We start from the raw sequence: 18,853 nt of genomic DNA, 5'->3' as shown, positions 1-18,853 counted from the left end.
TTAATTTGATATACTAAAACAAATCTGAAAACTGAAATAAAAAACTGCATTAAAACAACAATATTACTAAAACTTTACAATTAAAATGGAAAATATAAAAACAAAAAATTAGTCTCAAAATATAGTAATCTCAAAATAACACTGATGAAGATTATGACTGTAAAGATCTAATAAAGGCAGCATAAAAGTGATATATACAACTTGTACACTGACTCAACGATTCAGACTGTACTCACTGACTCAATGATTCAGACCTTACTCACTGACTCAACGATTCAGACTGTACTCACTGACTCAACAATTCAGACTGTACTCACTGACTCAATGATTCAGACCTTACTCACTGACTCAACGATTCAGACTGTACTCACTGACTCAACGATTCAGACTGTACTCACTGACTCAACGATTCAGACTGAACTCACTGACTCAACAATTCAGACTGTACTCACTGACTCAACGATTCAGACTGTACTCACTGACTCAATGATTCAGACTGTACTCACTGACTCAACAATTCAGACTGTACTCACTGACTCAACGATTCAGACTGTACTCACTGACTCAACGATTCAGGCTGAACTCACTGACTCAATGATTCAGACTGAACACACTGACTCAACGACTAACTGACTCAGAACTAACTGACTCAATGATTCAGACCTTACTCACTGACTCAGACCTTACTCACTGACTCATTGATTCAGACTGAACTCACTGACTCAACGATTCAGACGGAACTCACTGACTCAACGATTCAGACGGAACTCACTGACTCAACGATTCAGACGGAACTCACTGACTCAACGATTCAGACTGAACTCACTGACTTATCGATTCAGACTGAACTCACTGACTCAACGATTCAGACTGAACTCACTGACTCAACGATTCAGTTGCAACAGTTAAGAGTTAACAGGAGAGAAGAATATCAAAGGGTATTGACTACATTTATGGTGCTTTTAGGCCCTTTTTTGAAACTTGACAGCCACAATCCCCATTTGTTTTAATTTCACAATATTACTGTATCAAATAATTGCAGCTATGTTGAGCATCGATAAAGCACATTTAAAAAAATCTGGCCTCAAACTTATATTAGTGTATATTTATATGTATTAACAGAGACACACACACACACACACACACACACACACACACACACACTAACAATCAATTGATGAGTTTTGTTTTCCCAGAATGCAGCTGAACATACAAAACGCTTCAGCCTATGCTGCACTTTGCACATTTACCACAAGATGTCAGTAACTCAAGCTATACAGTGCAATAGATGGAGATGGAGCCAGAGAAAGAGCCCTCTTTTCCTCAACCGTGGCTTTGCTCTTGGCAGAAAACACTGCACAGCAACAGACCAGACTGCTACTCCTTTACATCCACTAGATAGGGAGAAAACGTAGCCTGTCACTCTCTCTCCTTCTCTGGCTATTCAAAACAAGCCACTTGGTATGTGAGACATCTTTCGAGAGGCCACACGAATGGCGTGTCACTCTCCTCTTACAGGCCATTGGAATATAACGGAGTGACAGACTGTATTCTGAGCCTACATTCGATACTTGTAACCCATGGTTGAATGAATTTCACTCTGCATTCCTGGAAAGTGCAATGAGAGGGACTGGATGAAGAGGAGAGTTTAGTTTGTGGGTTTTACAGCCTCCCAGACGATGAACTGAATGGCGGTGGTAAGCGTCAAGTCTGAAACCAGTGCATTTAAAGGGATAGTACACCAGAAAAATGTACAAAAACTTGTATTTACCCTTTTTGGAGCTAGAGGGTCTATAGACACTATTAAACTGTCATATTATGGCAAGAACAACAAAATAGACAAATAAAGTGTATGCTTTTGTGAGATTGACATGAGAATGAGTAAATAATGACAGAATGTTCATTTAAAATGTCATCTGTCTGAGCACATTTCAACTATCAGTGGATCTATGGTGATGCTGCATGCTTTTATAACCAGCTCACAGTCTTCCTGTATTCCCATGCATTCACATCTCATGCATATGCATGACTTAAAGACACAGGGATGAATTAGGTTTATTCTCAGCACCTCTTGATTTTTACATTCTGTCCATGCGTCAGTACAGTGCTCCGGCGCTGACACCTCCATCACACGGCAAAACAAACGGCAAATGATTTATGGCGATGGGTAGCTTTGAGTGACAGGACGGGGATGAGTAATTGCTGGTGGCTGCTCTGGCTTCCTCTGTCCCATCCTCGCTACATGCTGATGACTAATTACACTGCTAGATCCACAGGCTAAGCGTCTGCAATTACACCTGGCTTCACTCAGGGGGTCTCGTACACAGTCTGACACACATGGTGACACCCGGCGTTTACTACATCAACCACTCGCAGCCCGACAGCCACATGTATGAGTGCTTTCTGCACAGACGGAGGGGGCCTGAGGTGTGAGGAGAAGAAAGAGGGGGACATATACAATATCTCAAAGTGAAGGTGAAAGGGAGAACAGTGGAATAAGGTGAAAGACAATTACTAATAGAGAACGGATATATAGGCGACCACTGATAAGAGAACATCAGCAACAATATTATTATATTAAAACTACATAATTATAGAGTAATATTGTAATAATGATAGATAAATAAATCAATAAACGTTATTTTTTTACATTTATTTAGATGCAAACCAGTTAATTATCATACACAGGTAACACATTCATTTTACAGTGTCCTTATTACATATGTTACATGTAGTTACTATAGTAATAACTATGCATAATTGCATGCAACTAACCCTAAACCAAACCCGGTTACACTTTATTTTAAGGTGTCATTGTTACAGTGTAATTATATATTTAATTTTAAGTAACTACCTGTACTTACTATAGGGTTAGGGTAGGATCAAGATTTGGTTTAGAGTTAGTTGCATGTAATTATGCATAGTTTACTGTTATTACCATGTAACATACGTAACAAGATCACTGTAAAATAAAGTTTTATCCCAAACCCTCATCCTAACCCTAACCCTATAGTAAGTACATGTGGTTAAATAATATTACTCAGTACTTAAATGTATAATTACACTGTAACATGCTGCCATGCTGGACTCCAGAAGAATAGGAATACATTCTACATTCTAGAATATTGCAATAAAAAATAAACACAAATGTGATGTTAATTCCTAATTATAAGAAAATACCTGCTAACAGAAGAGCTGTCAGTCAACTTGCGTTACTTATTTAAAAAGTAACTCCAGATATTTTACTGTAAATTTTTAATGAGTTACTTGTTACTTGAAAAAAGTAATCCGATACACGTACATGTGATGCATTACCCCCAACACCGATTATGAGGGAGTCTTTGAATAGTTCACTCAAAAGAGCCCTTTATAACAAAACCACCACAACAGCACTCATTTACAAATCTAAAGCTAAATGACTGATCAATGTACGTAACACGTGTCATGGAAAGACGAGGTGAGAGGACACAAAATCACTAAAGAGCTGATGTCAAAGTCTCTCTTTAAATGTATATATAGATTAAATGCAATGTCTATGCGCATTACAGTATGGCTATCGGCTACTCTGACCTCTTGGTTATTGAAAAATAACATATCAGTCAACCATTATATATAAGAAATGAGTTATATTTTCAAACTGAATACCAGATGTTTGTGCAATCACAGTTTGAGAGGGGACGCTTAATTGCCTTCCAACCAAACGATCATTTAAACCCATTTAAAAATGTGTTTTGATATATCCGAGCAAAGCTGTAAATGATTCAGACAGATCTGTACATATTTAAAGATTAATCACTGAAATCTTCAGATGTCAGACTCAGTCCCTGGCATTGTTAGTTTATAATTAATTTAAACTGCACTCTTTTTTAGAGTCCCAGCCAGGTCACATTAATAATCATTACTGATGTAAAATAAGGACGGAAGACATCTATCACCCATCAAGATCTGAGACTCGCCCACACAAGTTTCACAGGCAAGACAGAACGAACGAGCAAACAAACGAACAAACAAACGCAGCGGCTGCGACATGACTCTTAAATTGTATATAGCTCAACACACCCTCAGAGTGCTCGCCTTATACGGGGTCATTACAGTCTGAATGAATCCTGATTAATCAGAATAATTAAATATGGGTATATAGGACATATATATGGACATATGTAAATATATATGAAATGTAATCGGCTGTTAGGCGCAACAAAGTATCTAAGAACGATGGTAGTAAAAAGAGCAGTATATCTCCTTTCAAACAGATGAGAGAGAGAGAGAGAGAGAGAGAGAGAGAGAGAGAGAGAGAGAGAGAGAGAGAGAGAGAGAGAGAGAGAGAGGGCTCAATCCCTAATTGCAGTGCATAATTTAAGACGGCTGAATAGCAACATGCAATTTGTCTGAGATGCCAGCAAACATGGCAATGCAAGACACAAATGTAGTGCCTGCAGAATCCTGCATTATTTACTTCTTGAGCTGTTTAATTAAACTCTGTCATTACTCTTCCTTCCTCTTCTCCACACCTCTAATATCTCCTCCCTGCAGGACAGCACGAGAGCAAGGAGAGGTGGAATGAGACGAGGAGAAGAAAATGAGAGGCTACAGTACAAGACAAGACAAACCAAAAAAAAAAAAAGAAAAAAAAAAAGCCTCTTTGGGCAATGCATCACTGTTTTCTTTTCATGTTGTTCTTTTATAACTTCCTGTTTGGGGTTACAATGTAAAAAAAAAAAAAAATATATATATATATATATATATATATATATACATATATTTGCAGAATGGATCGATATCTGACAGTATCTATATATATATACTGCATTATGTCGATCCGAGGCAGGGATCTGTCAGATATCGATCCATTCTGCAAATGGGACCCCAAATCCCAGACGGTCCCTTCACTCCACCTTTACTCCGTTTCCTAATGCATAATATGCACAGAAAAACATATCCATCTCTAAGACACAAACATACACAAACCTGCAGGACTATTAGCTAAATAAAGACAAAAATGGTGGAGAAAAACTTGACCAGGTACAAGATAAGATAAATTCGTATAGATTTTAACCATAAATCTGGTGATTAAGAAAGAAAAATCCATGGACATGTTAGGTTAACTTCTCTATACCTTACAAATATATTTACTGCGCATTATACTAGATGTATGTCCCATTTTAACATCCTTGTCTGCTGTCACATGACATTGCTGATACACATAGTGAAATATAATATTATAATATATAATAATATATAATATTGCCCAGATCTGACCATAAACAGCACAGACATGCAAATAAATTCAACCTAGATAGCTGTCATTTACCCTTTATGCACATGTTCACACTGGTGTTGTCACTGTGGGCTTATAAAATGGTCATTTGAGTAGAAGACATGCTTATTTTCTTTGCAGAGAATTTAGTGTTAAACCAATTCAAAGCCCTACAAATCTGTGTTCTTCAATTAAAGGCTTAACCGTATGTTTTATGTAGCTATAGCTTTTATTCATGTAACTTTATATGGCTGAGAGTCGATTGTAAAGATAGAGGAGTCCATGAAACAATGGCCAAGTTAGAATATAGTGCTTATTTTGTGTGGTGTGTGTGTGTGTGTGTGTGTGTGTGTGTGTGTGTGTGTGTGTGTGTGTGTGTGTGTGTGTGTGTGTGTGTGTGTGTGTGTGTGTGTGTGTGTGTGTGTGTGTGTGTGTGTGTGTGTGTGTGTGTGTGTGTGTGTGTGTGTGTGTGTGTGTGTGTGTGTGTGTGTGTGTGTGTGTGTGTGTGTAATTATTCAGGGAGAGTTCTTGGCAGCACTTTCATTTGGCATCACAGTCAAGTTGCTTACAGGCACACCGTAAATTATCCTCAGCAAAGTGTTTTCTTCATCCTTCCATGATCAGATATGTACAGTGCTTTGTGTTTTATTCTTCTGATACAGTAATGATGCAGATATGCTTATGGCATCATGAAAACGGGTCATTATAAACAGCACCCACCTCGTCCTGAAGTTAGCCGGATGCGGGTGTCCATCGTAGAGGGATAAAAAGTCATAGTCCTCCTCCACCGCGAATGACTGAAAGACTATTTGAATTCGGTTGCCCTCCTCTGCTACAATAACCCACGTACAGTTTGCCCCGTTCTGATATCCATATGGAAAACCAGGACTTTCAATGGTCCCATTCCTTCCTTTTAATGTTCCACCACATGTATATATGAAACCTGTGAAGCAAAAAGAGAGCAGTGTTCACTAGGGTCAGCAGTGCTGGAGGCATCAGAAACATTACGTGTGTGTGTGTGTGTGTGTGTGTGTGTGTGTGTGTGTGTGTGTGTGTGTGTGTGTGTGTGTGTGTGTGTGTGTGTGTGTGTGTGTGTGTGTTTGTGTGTGTGTGTGTGTGTGTGTGTGTGTGTGTGTGTGTGTGTGTGTGTGTGTGTGTGTGTGTGTGAGAGAGAGAGAGTTTTATATTTAGGCAAGGTTGTGTGGAAAGTCCTTAGATGGAGATGGTTTAGGTGTGTATTAAGATTTAATTGTATTTAAGTGTATTAAGACTTCTAGAATAATCCAGATTAATGGTAAAATAATAAAATAATGGGGAAATATGCAAAAAAAAGAAAATGTTTGTGCTCATAAAAACACCTGTATACAATTGTTAATAAATGAAATCCACGATTACCAATTCCTACAGTAATGCATTTTTTATATTATACATTTATAGATGTCTTAAATTCCATACACTATGATAAATACACTACTGTATCAAAGACACCATCACATTTCTTACTCAGCAGCTACGAATCACATTCAACATGTCAAATCTGATTGGCTCTTGCGTGCCATGCCACACCAAGTTTAAACATTTTAATTTGTGAGTGAACTAGCCCTTTATTTGTAAACTATACAGTTGATTTGAGTGTAAGCTTGAGGATTGGCGTTCGTTCCTGGCTGTTTTATTAGCCATTGTGAAACCATGACTTATTTCAAAGAGAATCTGTCTCACGAGCTTTGAGTGGAATTCAATAACATATTGAGTGAAGGAAAGCTTGTTTGTATAATTAAAGCAATCTTCAATTAGAAGCTACTGTCATGAGGCCAATGGAAATCCTATATTATACACAGAGGTGTTTTTACTCTATCGATGGTATTCATTTTGGGATAACTTTACATCAAACAATTGAAAAACACACACAATCATGCTTCCCATTACCAAGGAGTGCATTGTCGGTTAAAATAGAATTAAACTACATTTTATGATCACAGTCAATGACAACAGTGAAGAAAATATAACTGATATTCTGTCACGGAAAACACTTGATGTTGCACATGGCAGCACCTAGGCAGTGAATTAGTATTCCTGTGAGCTTTGCAAGTTGTAATTTATTGCCACATTTTAAGAATTGATCTGGGTCCGCCTCAATCGGGCCGCCATTTTGCCCTCTCTCACCCACGAATTCAACACAGGAGTGACTCAAGCAACCCAATTCCCACAATCCAACCTGATGATGAATGAATCAACCCAACCAGTTCTATCGCATATTACAACACAAAACCTGAGCAGTTTGGAAGGCAAAGTCTGTCCAGATCTAATCAACGGTGAGCTGCGACAATCATTTGGAATATTTGTGGGAATGTGGCCACAATGAACCACATTAACCCAGTATTCAGCTCGCTCACATCTGTAGGGTTTTCATCTGTCTGCACACATCAGTCTCTAAGCTTTAAGGTAGCAAACGTGTATGTGTGTGTGTGTGTGTGTGTGTGTGTGTGTGTGTGTGTGTGTGTGTGTGTGTGTGTGTGTGTGTGTGTGTGTGTGTGTGTGTGTGTGTGTGTGTGTTAGACTGTGATAATCATCACATGCTCACGACATTACAGTCTGAATAATCTGATTTAACTTAGAACAATATCATGGATGGATGGATGGATGGATGTTTTTTTTTTTTTTTTTTTTTTGTCAAAACGATTCATTATATCTTTCCCAAGCCTAGACATGTGTAGGATCTGCTTCCTGCCGCCCCTGATTGTTCAGTGGCCCGTCAGTGATTCAGTGTGAAGGGTGGAGGCCCTCCAGGCTCTAATTGCACCATAAGCTGCCATGGGAAATTAGCACCAACGTGGTCGCCAAGGAGTTTGAGGAAGAAGCACTCTATCACGCACACAGACACAGGCACACACACACACATACACACACAATGATTAGTTGAGAGCGAGGGGACTGACTGTGTCTGTGAGGAGGCAAGCCAGTCATATGGTCACTGATGGTCAGTTTTGTGGGTTGTAGATTTGCTATGACAACATCCAGTGGGTCTGACTTAAGATTAAAATTACATGACAGAAGGGAGATCTAGAAAACGAAAGATCTGGTTAAAAATCCAGCTGTTTTGCGTTTGCGACAGAATATGTGTGTTTTTTGGGTATGATGTATTATGGGGGATTTTGCTAAATGGTTTGACACATCTATAATATATGTAGTAAAGATAATTATATATTCATCTCATTAATAGTCTATCTATACCAGCATACGATATCTTCAAATTTGAAAACCCAGATATTCAGTGGAAACCCATTTTCATCATTATGATCGTAATACCAAAATCAAATTAATATCTGCGTATCGGTTGTAATGAATTTGCACATGCATTCACCAAATCTGATTGACTTTCGAGCATTATAAATCACTTGCAGATGCAATTTAATCTGTTTGCATTGACACCACACTATAATGTATGCATATGAAAGGACACCTAATCATATTCATTAAGAAAAAAACATGCATGTGGCTTTGCGCATCTGAAAGATGCAATAACAAGTAAACGAAATTAGTAGATCACCATTGGCATTTTTGTGCATGCATACTAGATAAACCTTTATTAAAATCACAGACTGTACAACGAATGCAGAGAACTAAGATTTAGCCTAAAGTGGAATTTACTGTTGCCGCAATAATTTGTGTTTATGATGCAATAAGAAATGCCACACTTGCTTCAGCATCATACGTAATGTATATTTTATTATGCATCTTTGTAGTGGGCTAGAATCAGGTCCGGGGATATGTGAGGAAATATTGCACTGCATACAATTATTACTAAAATATGGAAGTATTTTTTCATTGCCGTTTTTAAGAACTGTTGCTCAATAAAAGCTACAATAAAAATAAAGAACAGCTGTTAGCTGTGCCTGCAAGTCTTAATTTGTTCGTTTTTTAGGGGAAGATTAGATTTATATGCACCTACAAGCCACAATTTGTAGAATAGCAAGAGAAAAGTACAGTTTATCATTGACAAGAAGTAAATTATTAGATGACTAGCGCATTATCAAAGCAAGTTAAGAAAAATATAAAATTGTTCAAGCTAAACACAATGTTTTGAGATTCGCCATTATGAATCAATTGTTTAAGTAGTTTGTGGTATTTACTAAGATAGTTTCCAAGGGACCATATCACATGGTTCTAGCCATGATACGATTAGCTTAGAGAGTAATTTAGGCTAAAGAGAAGTGAACGCTACACACAGAGAGCTAGTTTTTCATTGATAAGCGTGCATTGCGAGTGTGTCCCCCTTGTGAGAGTCCCCAGAGATGGAAGATCGTCCAGTTCTCACCCTTCCTTAAGTAAAAAGATTAATACAGAGATTTTAGCCCACTAATACACAAGCTAAAAGAGCTCAGCATAGCATTTGAGAAGCTGCTGATAAAACAAACTGACATGACCATAATAGGAATTTTTTTTTTTTACTATTTATCTCTATTCTCTCCCTTAAGGGGCTAATTAACATGGGGAATAGAGGAGAAGTGTAGAAGAGCTGGCTATGTGGACTTAGGGCACCTACACATCTCTAGAAGTACAGAGAAAAAACTCACAAACCTACATTTTCAGGAGATTATGTTATATTTGCTGTAGTTGAGGTGATCATGAGCTTATTGAGAAGAATCAATGAATCATCTGACCGCCTCTGCCCATTACGAACATTACAGGCTTCTTTTTTTTTTTAAGTTTAACACAGAGTAAACGTATGGCTTGAGGGAATGATCTCTAAAGTTTATTTGGTGATTCATGTTGTAGGGTAGAGAGTTTAAGGAGAGGATATAAGCTTCTTATAAAGGAAGGCGGTGAAATCTTGACTCACACAAACACAATGCAACATCAACTTGAGCCAGTGATCTAAAGGAGATCACTCACACTAATGAAACGTTTGGAAAACGTAGGCTTGTTCAAATTTAACTAGCCACAATTTATTTAATTTTACAAGGATTTAAGAAGATTTGTTCAAAAAAGAAAAACATTTGTTCAATATTAATTGTTAGCTACGGTGATCAGTTATATGATTTTGCCATTTATTCAGCATAGTTAAGCAGACATACTCATTTAATTAAAATACATGACCCCCTTTTTTCCCATTAGATATGTTAGGTAAACTATTACCTAACATGTAATTTTTGGATGCATCCGTCAGGAATGCCAAAACTTCCAAAATCACACTGCAAAAAAAAAAAAAAAAAATTCTTACTTTCCAGTCCAAATAATATTAAAAAAATTCTTAAATCAAGATGCATTTACTAAAGTAAAATGCCATAAGATATTATGTCTTGTTTTCTGGGGGAATTAATCAAAATTAAGTGAGTTTTGCTTAAAAGAAGCTAAATTATCTGTCCAGGGGGTAAGAAATATAATCTTGTTTCTGTTTGAATATTAATATTATTTTTCTTACCCCATGGACAGATAATTTTGTTTGTTTTAAGCAAAAACTCACTTAATTTTGATTAATTCCCCCAGAAAACAAGACATAATATCTTATCTAATTTTACTTATCTAGTAAATACATCTTGATTTAAGAATTTTTTAGATATTTGGACTGGAAACCAGACAAAAATACTAAGTAAGAAAAGCATTTTTTGCAGTGCACCACTATTTGATGGAGACATTTGCTAACAATCCAGCTGCCTTTCACGCTGACCATCTTTGATCAGCTATAGAAGCCAGTTAACATGTTCCAAAATACCTTAACATCGGGGTTTTGGCACATATTCACTGGTTTCTATCTGGTCAAAACTAGTCACTGGCTGGCCAACTAGCCTCCACCATATTGGACCAGGAACAAACCTGTACCAGTTGGTGATCAAGTAGTAGTCTAAAGCCAGGGACACACCAAGCCAACGGCCGTTTTTTTAGCATCGGCAGACTTAGTTTTTTTTTTTTTGAGAGAGAGATAACTCTGATTGGCTGTTCAGTTTAGCGAACGAGTGATGAGCAGAAGTGATGAAAGCGAGAAAAGTCATGACGGCACAGACAGAAAGGCTGTTCTAATTTTACATAATCTAACCTGACCATTCGAATGCAGAAATATATTCATAATCACATGAGAGGAGTGGAATAAAGAACGTGAACAGCATGATTGATGTTCAAAATGGTAAGCAAGCGCTGCTTTGTTTATGGTTTGTATTTCCTGCAGTCTTAGACAAATATACCTGCTTAAAAAGACAGATATCTCCTTTACACGCAGACGCAGAACGCGCATGCTAGTTGACAGTCTGGTGTGTTCAAGCACAGGCGACGCGAGGCGACCACACAGTCGGCTTTCATCAGTGCTATTTCGTTTGACATCGGTTTGGTGTCTTGGACCAACTAGGAACCAGTTAACATATTCCAAAACACCAGTAAGCTGTGCTTTGAAATATATGATTTATTTTCTAACTGGTCCAAGCTAGTCGTTAGTTAGCCATCTAATCTGGGCCATCTTGAAGCAGCAACAAACCAGCGACCATTAAGTAGTAGTCTAACAGTTAGTGGCCAACTTAGACGAACTAGAAACCAGTGAACATATTCCATAACACCTGGAAGCTGTGCTTGAAAACATTCTAGCTGATCCAAAGTTGTCATTAACTGTCATCTAAGATGGACTATCTTGGATCAGCAACAAACCAGCTCCCAGTTGAGGATTGAGTGGTAGTCAAAACTGCTAATGAAACCAGTAAACATGTTTAAAAACCTCTGGAAGCTGTGATTTTGGAACATTGTAGATGGTTTCTAGCTGGTCTAAGATGGTCAAAGTGCCACTAATAATCTGCTTTCTTCAAGTGTTTATCACTTTGTGCATATTATTATATCTACACACTGCTAATTGCTCATTTTCTTGAAGAGATAGAAGCATGTCTTGCTCTTTTCTCAAGCTGTTTGTTGATCCTGACACTATGTAGATGTTCACGCTAATTACTGAGGTGTGAGGCGAGGCGGTATGCTCTTCCTCTCTTCTAGCACCAGGTTTCGTTGGCAAAGATTTGTCTCTTTTTTACCTTGGCAGCTGGCCACTCTTTTCTCTTTCGCTCGTGCTTCCTCCTGCCACCCCATATTTACAACAAAGGCTGGCGCCACCTGGGTCAGCATTTCCACATCACATCTTTCTTACCCCTAACAATGAAGCTGAGTAGTCTGGCAAGACTTTGGCTTTAAAACAGAAAGAACTAAAGAAAGATCAAGCTCGTTTTTATCCAAACTCTAGCCAAGACCCCTCTTAAACAAGACCTATCTGTACCATCCTGTATCGATTTGAATCTGCTTTAATTCCTTTTGAGAGCATTTAGCAGTTTCTGCATTCAACCTGAATAAGAACAACTGAATTTGTACAATAGGGTTGGGATCGATTCCATTTAAATTCAGACAGTTCGGCTAATGCACTTGAATTTATTTTTAAATTCATTTATGCACTAGTAAGTGATGTTTGAACATGGAAAACGACAATAAACATTTCAGTTTTTGTACCTAACATTTTGGACACTGATCAGCATGCATCAAAGTAAATACAACAGTAAAACTGTAAAGACAACTATAATTTCGTTTAGATCATAAAACTCCCCCAAGCTAAATCTCTGATGCCTTGAACCTGGTAAATGTTGGTCAATCAGTGACTATTGTACTCTGATGCAGCTGAATGCATTCAGTCATAGTTGCTCATTTATACAGTAAATGCTCAATGATGTTTACTGCTAAATGTAGCAGCACTGTCACATTTATAGCGCATTTCATTGACAACAACACTTTACTTTAAGCCTTTATATATAGTGCATTATAAAAGTGTTTTTAATTATGCTTTGTAATGCACCTTATAATGCATTGTATGGTCTCACGAATACATTAAAATACTTATCTATTCATTGAACACCAAATTGAATGCATTAAAACACATGACAAACAACCAGATGTACTGTAACAATGAATCTGCAAATATTATAATGCATTTTAACTTTAGTTGCAATTATTTATGAAATTATATAATGCATTATACATAAAGGCTTTAAATAAACTGTCCAACAAAAAAAAACTAGAAAAAAAAAATAATCAGATGTTAATGACTATTCTTTTAATTTTAAAATCAACACAGAACTTAATCCACAGGTAAGTAGAAATTTGCTAACCTGCCAGAGGACTTTGGATGCCATATTATTATTAAACCTCAAAGAAAAGCTTTTCTACAGATAAATGAGATTTCTAAAGGAAGCGAGGCTTTCCCTTTAATTAATTATTAAACTGCACTCCCCAATGACCAAGTCTTCTTAAATGGAAAGGTCAGATGAAAGGAATATTTTATTCCCATTCCTTACTTCTAATTGTCAGTAGACCTGAAACAATTGCCCCTATCAGAATGAGTGAGAATATTCCCCATCCAAATATGCTAAGGGGGGAAAAAAGTCACAAATCAGAGATATTACAGTATTACAGATATATAGTCTAAACATCTATGAGTTGTCAATGTACCTAGAAAGCATTTCATGCATGTCACATGTCAAATTTTGACTCACTAGTATTACTGATGCATAGCATAAAATGCAAATTAGCACACTAAATTGAGACAGAGCCCAAATCATTTCAATAAGCCTGTATAAAAAGAAGACAATTATCAAAATTAACTTGAACCCGATATAGTCCTTCGGCACTACGTATGGCTCCAAATAACTGTGGTTTTGAGGACTGAATCCACAAGACAAATCAAATGTGTCCATTCTAGCAACCAAAACAACACTGAAGTGTTCACTCCTGACCTGAAGGTGTTGCTTTTTCACATCCCACCTTAATATTTGATAGGGCTAGCAGAATATGTCTACTATGAAGGTGTTTGTAAGATCTTAGTGTATATCTGCAACAACTAATCAGCAAACTTATTTTGACATTCAGATTTCATGGGAAAACTGTCGTCACTGGATGAGGGCAAGCTGTCTTCTTAATGCTCGACTAATATGACAGCACTATCCTCAAGGTAGGACCTATGATTCAGAGGATCTTGAAGACAAGATGAAACCAACCTGAAGGACGTGAGAAAAACACACCTGAGAGCCTGAAGAGAGAGATCCTCGGAGAGAAAGCTTGATGTACTTGAGGAAGCCGTGAAATGTAGAGTTACGAAGGGAAATGTGTGTGAAATGCACACAGCTGTTTTTGTACCAGCGTATCTTGATATCTCTTGGTTCTTCCTGTAGTTAAAAGAGGCACACAAATATGTGCCTACCAGGCTTGTGCAAAATTCTGAATTGGAGAACTCGGTTCCTTTCGGTTCATTCGTTGGAATCTGAATTGTATTATCACCATATTAGGAGGTTCAATTGGAAAGAGAGGAAGTGGAATTTACTGAATTGTAATTGCAAAGAAGTTATAATTGCAAACAAGTAATGCATTCTGGGAAATTAAGTGTTTTTTTTCCACCCTGATGCACAAAAGTTAATTTCTTAAAGGGGGGGGGGTGAAATGCTATTTCATGCATACTGAGTTTTTTACACTGTTAAAGAGTTGGATTCCCATGCTAAACATGGACAAAGTTTAAAAAATTAAGTTGTACGAATGTCTGTGTGTTGTTAGCTATCGGCGCGTAAGCACAGCAAGTAAACAACATGATCACGTATAGTTAATGTATCTATGGAGCATGCGATGTATGGTGTGTGTGTGATTCGCGCTCGTGATTCTTTAGCTCCGCCCACACGCCACGCCTCCAGCCGCTCGTTTTTTTCCGGAAAGACTCGGTACAGCCTATCTTTCTTTTATAAATATAATAAAACTAAAGACTTTTTGGAGATATGAAGGATGCAATACTACTCTATAGGTACTCAAGATTAACATGAGATTGACTGAAACTGTCAACAGCGTACATGTACATTTATGCATTTGGCAGACGCTTTTATCCAAAGCGACTTACATTGCATTTCAAGGTACACATTTACATTCTTATCAAAGCGTAAAAACGAACCTTGCACATATTTTGCCCCATTGCCCTATAATTTCTGTCTGGATCTCTTAAATGTCACTGATGCCAGGGCCTCATCATCACTGCACATCCCCCTTTCGCACCGGCACACAATCTACACTGACACATGTCACTGAGAGAGAGAGAGTGAGCTCCTAGCAATGTATAGAATGCATTTAACCCCTGCTGCCACGCACAAAAAGAACATTTCTTGAGGCGGTATGAGTGAGACAGAGAGCGAGAACGATGACAGATCAGCTCCCTCAGACAGCATGCCGTTAGCATGAGCGGAAAATGGAGAGAAGGACGAGGCGGAGGAGAACTGATCAAACTATCAATCACAGGCCAGATAATGCTATTGGAACGCGGTGGCGAGGTGGGGTGAGGAATTACACGAGAGGTCATACATCACGTCCGTCTGGTAGACCGAGCTTTGTTTGTTGAGTGATAATTGTTGGGATTAAGCGTCTACTGTCACACGAATTAAGAGTGAAGACGCACAGTGGGTCACACATTTGAGCATGCCATTAATCACAATGATGGTCTAAATCATGCATGTAATATGTATCTTGATTGGATCCATAACGGAACGATAATACAAAACAAAAGCTATAAGATTACAGTGTTTGGCACTAGAGTTTGGCAACATTAAGCAGGGTTTTTATTATAGATGGCTGAACAAAGCGTTTCAGTAATTTGCTAATTTAATAAAGTCAAGCACTCAATCTTTTGGTCCTTTCTCATGTAGGGCCCAATGACAACAGGTTTTACTTATTTACGTATTACCAAATTCTGCTTTATTGTACTGAAATTCAGTCATTTTCTTAAATTCTGTTTTATTCAATTTTATCATGAAAACTGTCAAATCAAATGAATTCATAAAAATTCTAACCATATCATTATTCAAATCAAAATATAATAATTTAGAATAAAATGTGAGCATTGCATTTTTTTAATTATGTGATACAGAGTTTCACATCATAATCTAAAATAATATTATTGTTATAGACACAATTTTACTGTGCATTTCTTTACTGTCTTTCTATAGAATAATATTTTCAGAAATTTCACATTCAAAACCAAGCTTTTACTGTGGTGAAAAACTGAGTGAATACTTTTTCAGTATGCATGTGTTTAGAAATGAACTACCCATGACCTGAACTCTGACAGCACCTCCGGACAAAGAGTTCACATTCACACGAGCCGCTGTACGCTGGGAACACCACGAGCATCATGAGCAACATGAGCGTCAGGCATGCTTGAGTATGTAGATTACAGAATGTGTCTTTGAAGAGATGCACCACAGGGGTCGGGAAGATTTTTTAATATTAAAAAATGTGTTTTATGTTCTACGGCAATGTAATTTATTCCTGTGATGCAAACGTGGCATGGTCGTTGGTGCCAGACTGCGCTGAGTATTTCAGAAACTGCTGATCTTCTGGGATTTTCACGCACAACAATCTCTAGGGTTTACAGAGAAGGGTCAGAACGAGGATATATCCAGTTCTGTGTGTGAAAATGCCTTTTTAATGCCTAAGGGTCAGAGGAGAATGGCCAGACCGGTTCAGCTGACAGTAACTCAACACTCAAATAACCACTTGTTTCAACCGAGGTCTGCAGAAGAGCATCTGAACACACAACACGTCAAACCTTTAAGCAGACGGACCACAGCAGCAGAAGAAACACACCACTCCTGTCTGCCGAGAACAGCAAACTAAGGCTATCATTCACACAGGCTCACCAAAACTGGGCAATAGAGGATTGGGAAAACATCTGCTGATCAGGGGCCTCATTTATAAACGTTGCGTACGCACAAAAGAAGGCGTACGCCGCTCTCTACGCAATAATTGGTATTTATAAAAAGCAAACTTGACGGGAAAATGTGCGGTCCTTCACTCAAACTCTGACCCAGGCGTACGCACAAAAACGGGTGAAATGAGAAATGGCGACACCGTCGGCAGAGGGAAGAAACACGTGAAAGTGTGTGAAAGTGTGTGAAACTGTAGACCGTTGTGTAAAAGAAAAGGCAATACTGTCTCTCTTAAATAACATGAAGACTTCACAAAGCAAGTCTTACAATTAACAGCCTACACGAACACCCGTCTGATCGATCTGCAGTGTAAAACAAACAAAATCAAACGAAGATTACAACAGAAATGCAAATTAACACACACATGAAATATGTTCTGCAAAAATACTGTCATGTTATGAGTTAAGAGGGGTCAGCTCCGGTGTCCCCTTTCCCCCACCCGTGGCAGACACACACTCTGGCGATGGAGCGCTAGACGCTTTTTTGCATCGACTTTGATGTCCGACCATTTCTTTTTTATTTCGGCCGCGGTCCGAGGTTGTGAGGCTACAGCATTAACGGCGTCTGCAACCTTTTGCCACTCAAGTGCCTTTTTGGCATTAGTAAAGTCCACACTGTGCCCTCCAAACAACATTTTATTCCTTTTTTCCACCTCGCCAACGATGATTTCTACTTCACATTGAGTGAAGTTACGTTTCTTGGTTTTCCTCTCTGTGTTTGCCATGATTTCGCAATCGATGAATATTAACTTGTGGGCGTTTCACGGACTGTTTATGGGCAACTATGGGCGTGACATGAAGCCGCAAAAGCTGCGTTACATTTAGAATTGATTGTGATTTATTAAGGGAAAACTGCGTAGGATGTGCGTGCACACGGTTTTATAAATCCGAATATTTCTGTGCGTACGCACGTCCTATGTTTCATCCGTATGCCACTTCTGACGCAAATCCTACGCAAAGGTTTATAAATGAGGCCCCAGATGAGTCTTGATTTCTGCTGCGACATTCAGATGGAAGGGTCAGAATTTGGCGTAAACATCATGAAAACGTGGATCCATCCTGCCTTCTATCAGCGGTTCAGGTTGCTGGTGCTGTAATGGTGTGGAGGATATTTTCTTGGCACACTTTGGACCTCTTGGTACTGGAGTATTGTTGCTGAGCATTATGACCACAGTGTACTCGTCTTCTGATGGCTAACTCCAGCAGGATAACACACGTCACAAAGCTCAAATCATCTCAAACTGGTTTCATGAGTTCACTATACACACAGTTACCAGATATCAATAGAGCACATTTGGGATGTGCTGGAACGGGAGATTCACATCATGAACGTGCAGCCTAGCCTAGAAATCTAGACGCACCCTAGCGGCAGTAAAATGTATTTTGCAGCCAGGGCAGTCTAGCAACTCTCCATAGACTTTCGAGCTGCAAAAACCTAAATTGGGTCTATACGTCGCGTATAGAGTAGGCGGGTGATTAAAAATAATCATATTTCATGAAATAACAGCACTTTAATAATTGTGATTTCATTTGCATCATGGAAATCACGTGGCCCTCCTCGTTTCTCAGCTAATTCAAAACATTTAATCACTGATAGCGCACTCCTATTATCCAGGATAGGTCTGATGTTCCATGGAGACAGGAGGGACGCATCAATACTTCAAGGGAGTCTATAGTGACTTTACAATTCACTGCATATCTTTGTGTGTGTGTGTGTGTGTGTGTGTGTGTGTGTGTGTGTGTGTGTGTGTGTGTGTGTGTGTGTGTGTGTGTGTGTGTGTGTGTGTGTGTGTGTGTGTGTGTGTGTGTGTGTGTGTGTGTGTGTGTGTGTGTGTGTGTGTGTGTGT

General features: G+C 38.4%; 1 protein-coding gene across 1 annotated transcript in view; it reads right to left on the bottom strand.

Moving 5' to 3' along the window:
- Positions 1–18,853, bottom strand: part of csmd3b (CUB and Sushi multiple domains 3b) — a 466,880-nt gene that overhangs the window by 398,670 nt on the left and 49,357 nt on the right. Inside the window, exon 2 of the mRNA XM_082185594.1 lies at positions 5,978–6,200. Within this exon, the coding sequence (XP_082041720.1) occupies positions 5,978–6,200 (223 nt within the window). The remainder of the gene's footprint in view (positions 1–5,977; positions 6,201–18,853) is intronic.

Source organism: Leuciscus leuciscus (assembly GCF_965113295.1).
Source record: "Leuciscus leuciscus genome assembly, chromosome: 12".
NCBI classification, from domain to species: Eukaryota; Metazoa; Chordata; class Actinopteri; order Cypriniformes; family Leuciscidae; genus Leuciscus; species Leuciscus leuciscus.
The sequence above is the reverse complement of the archived record's forward strand: the minus strand, read 5'-3'. Positions and strand labels throughout refer to the sequence as shown.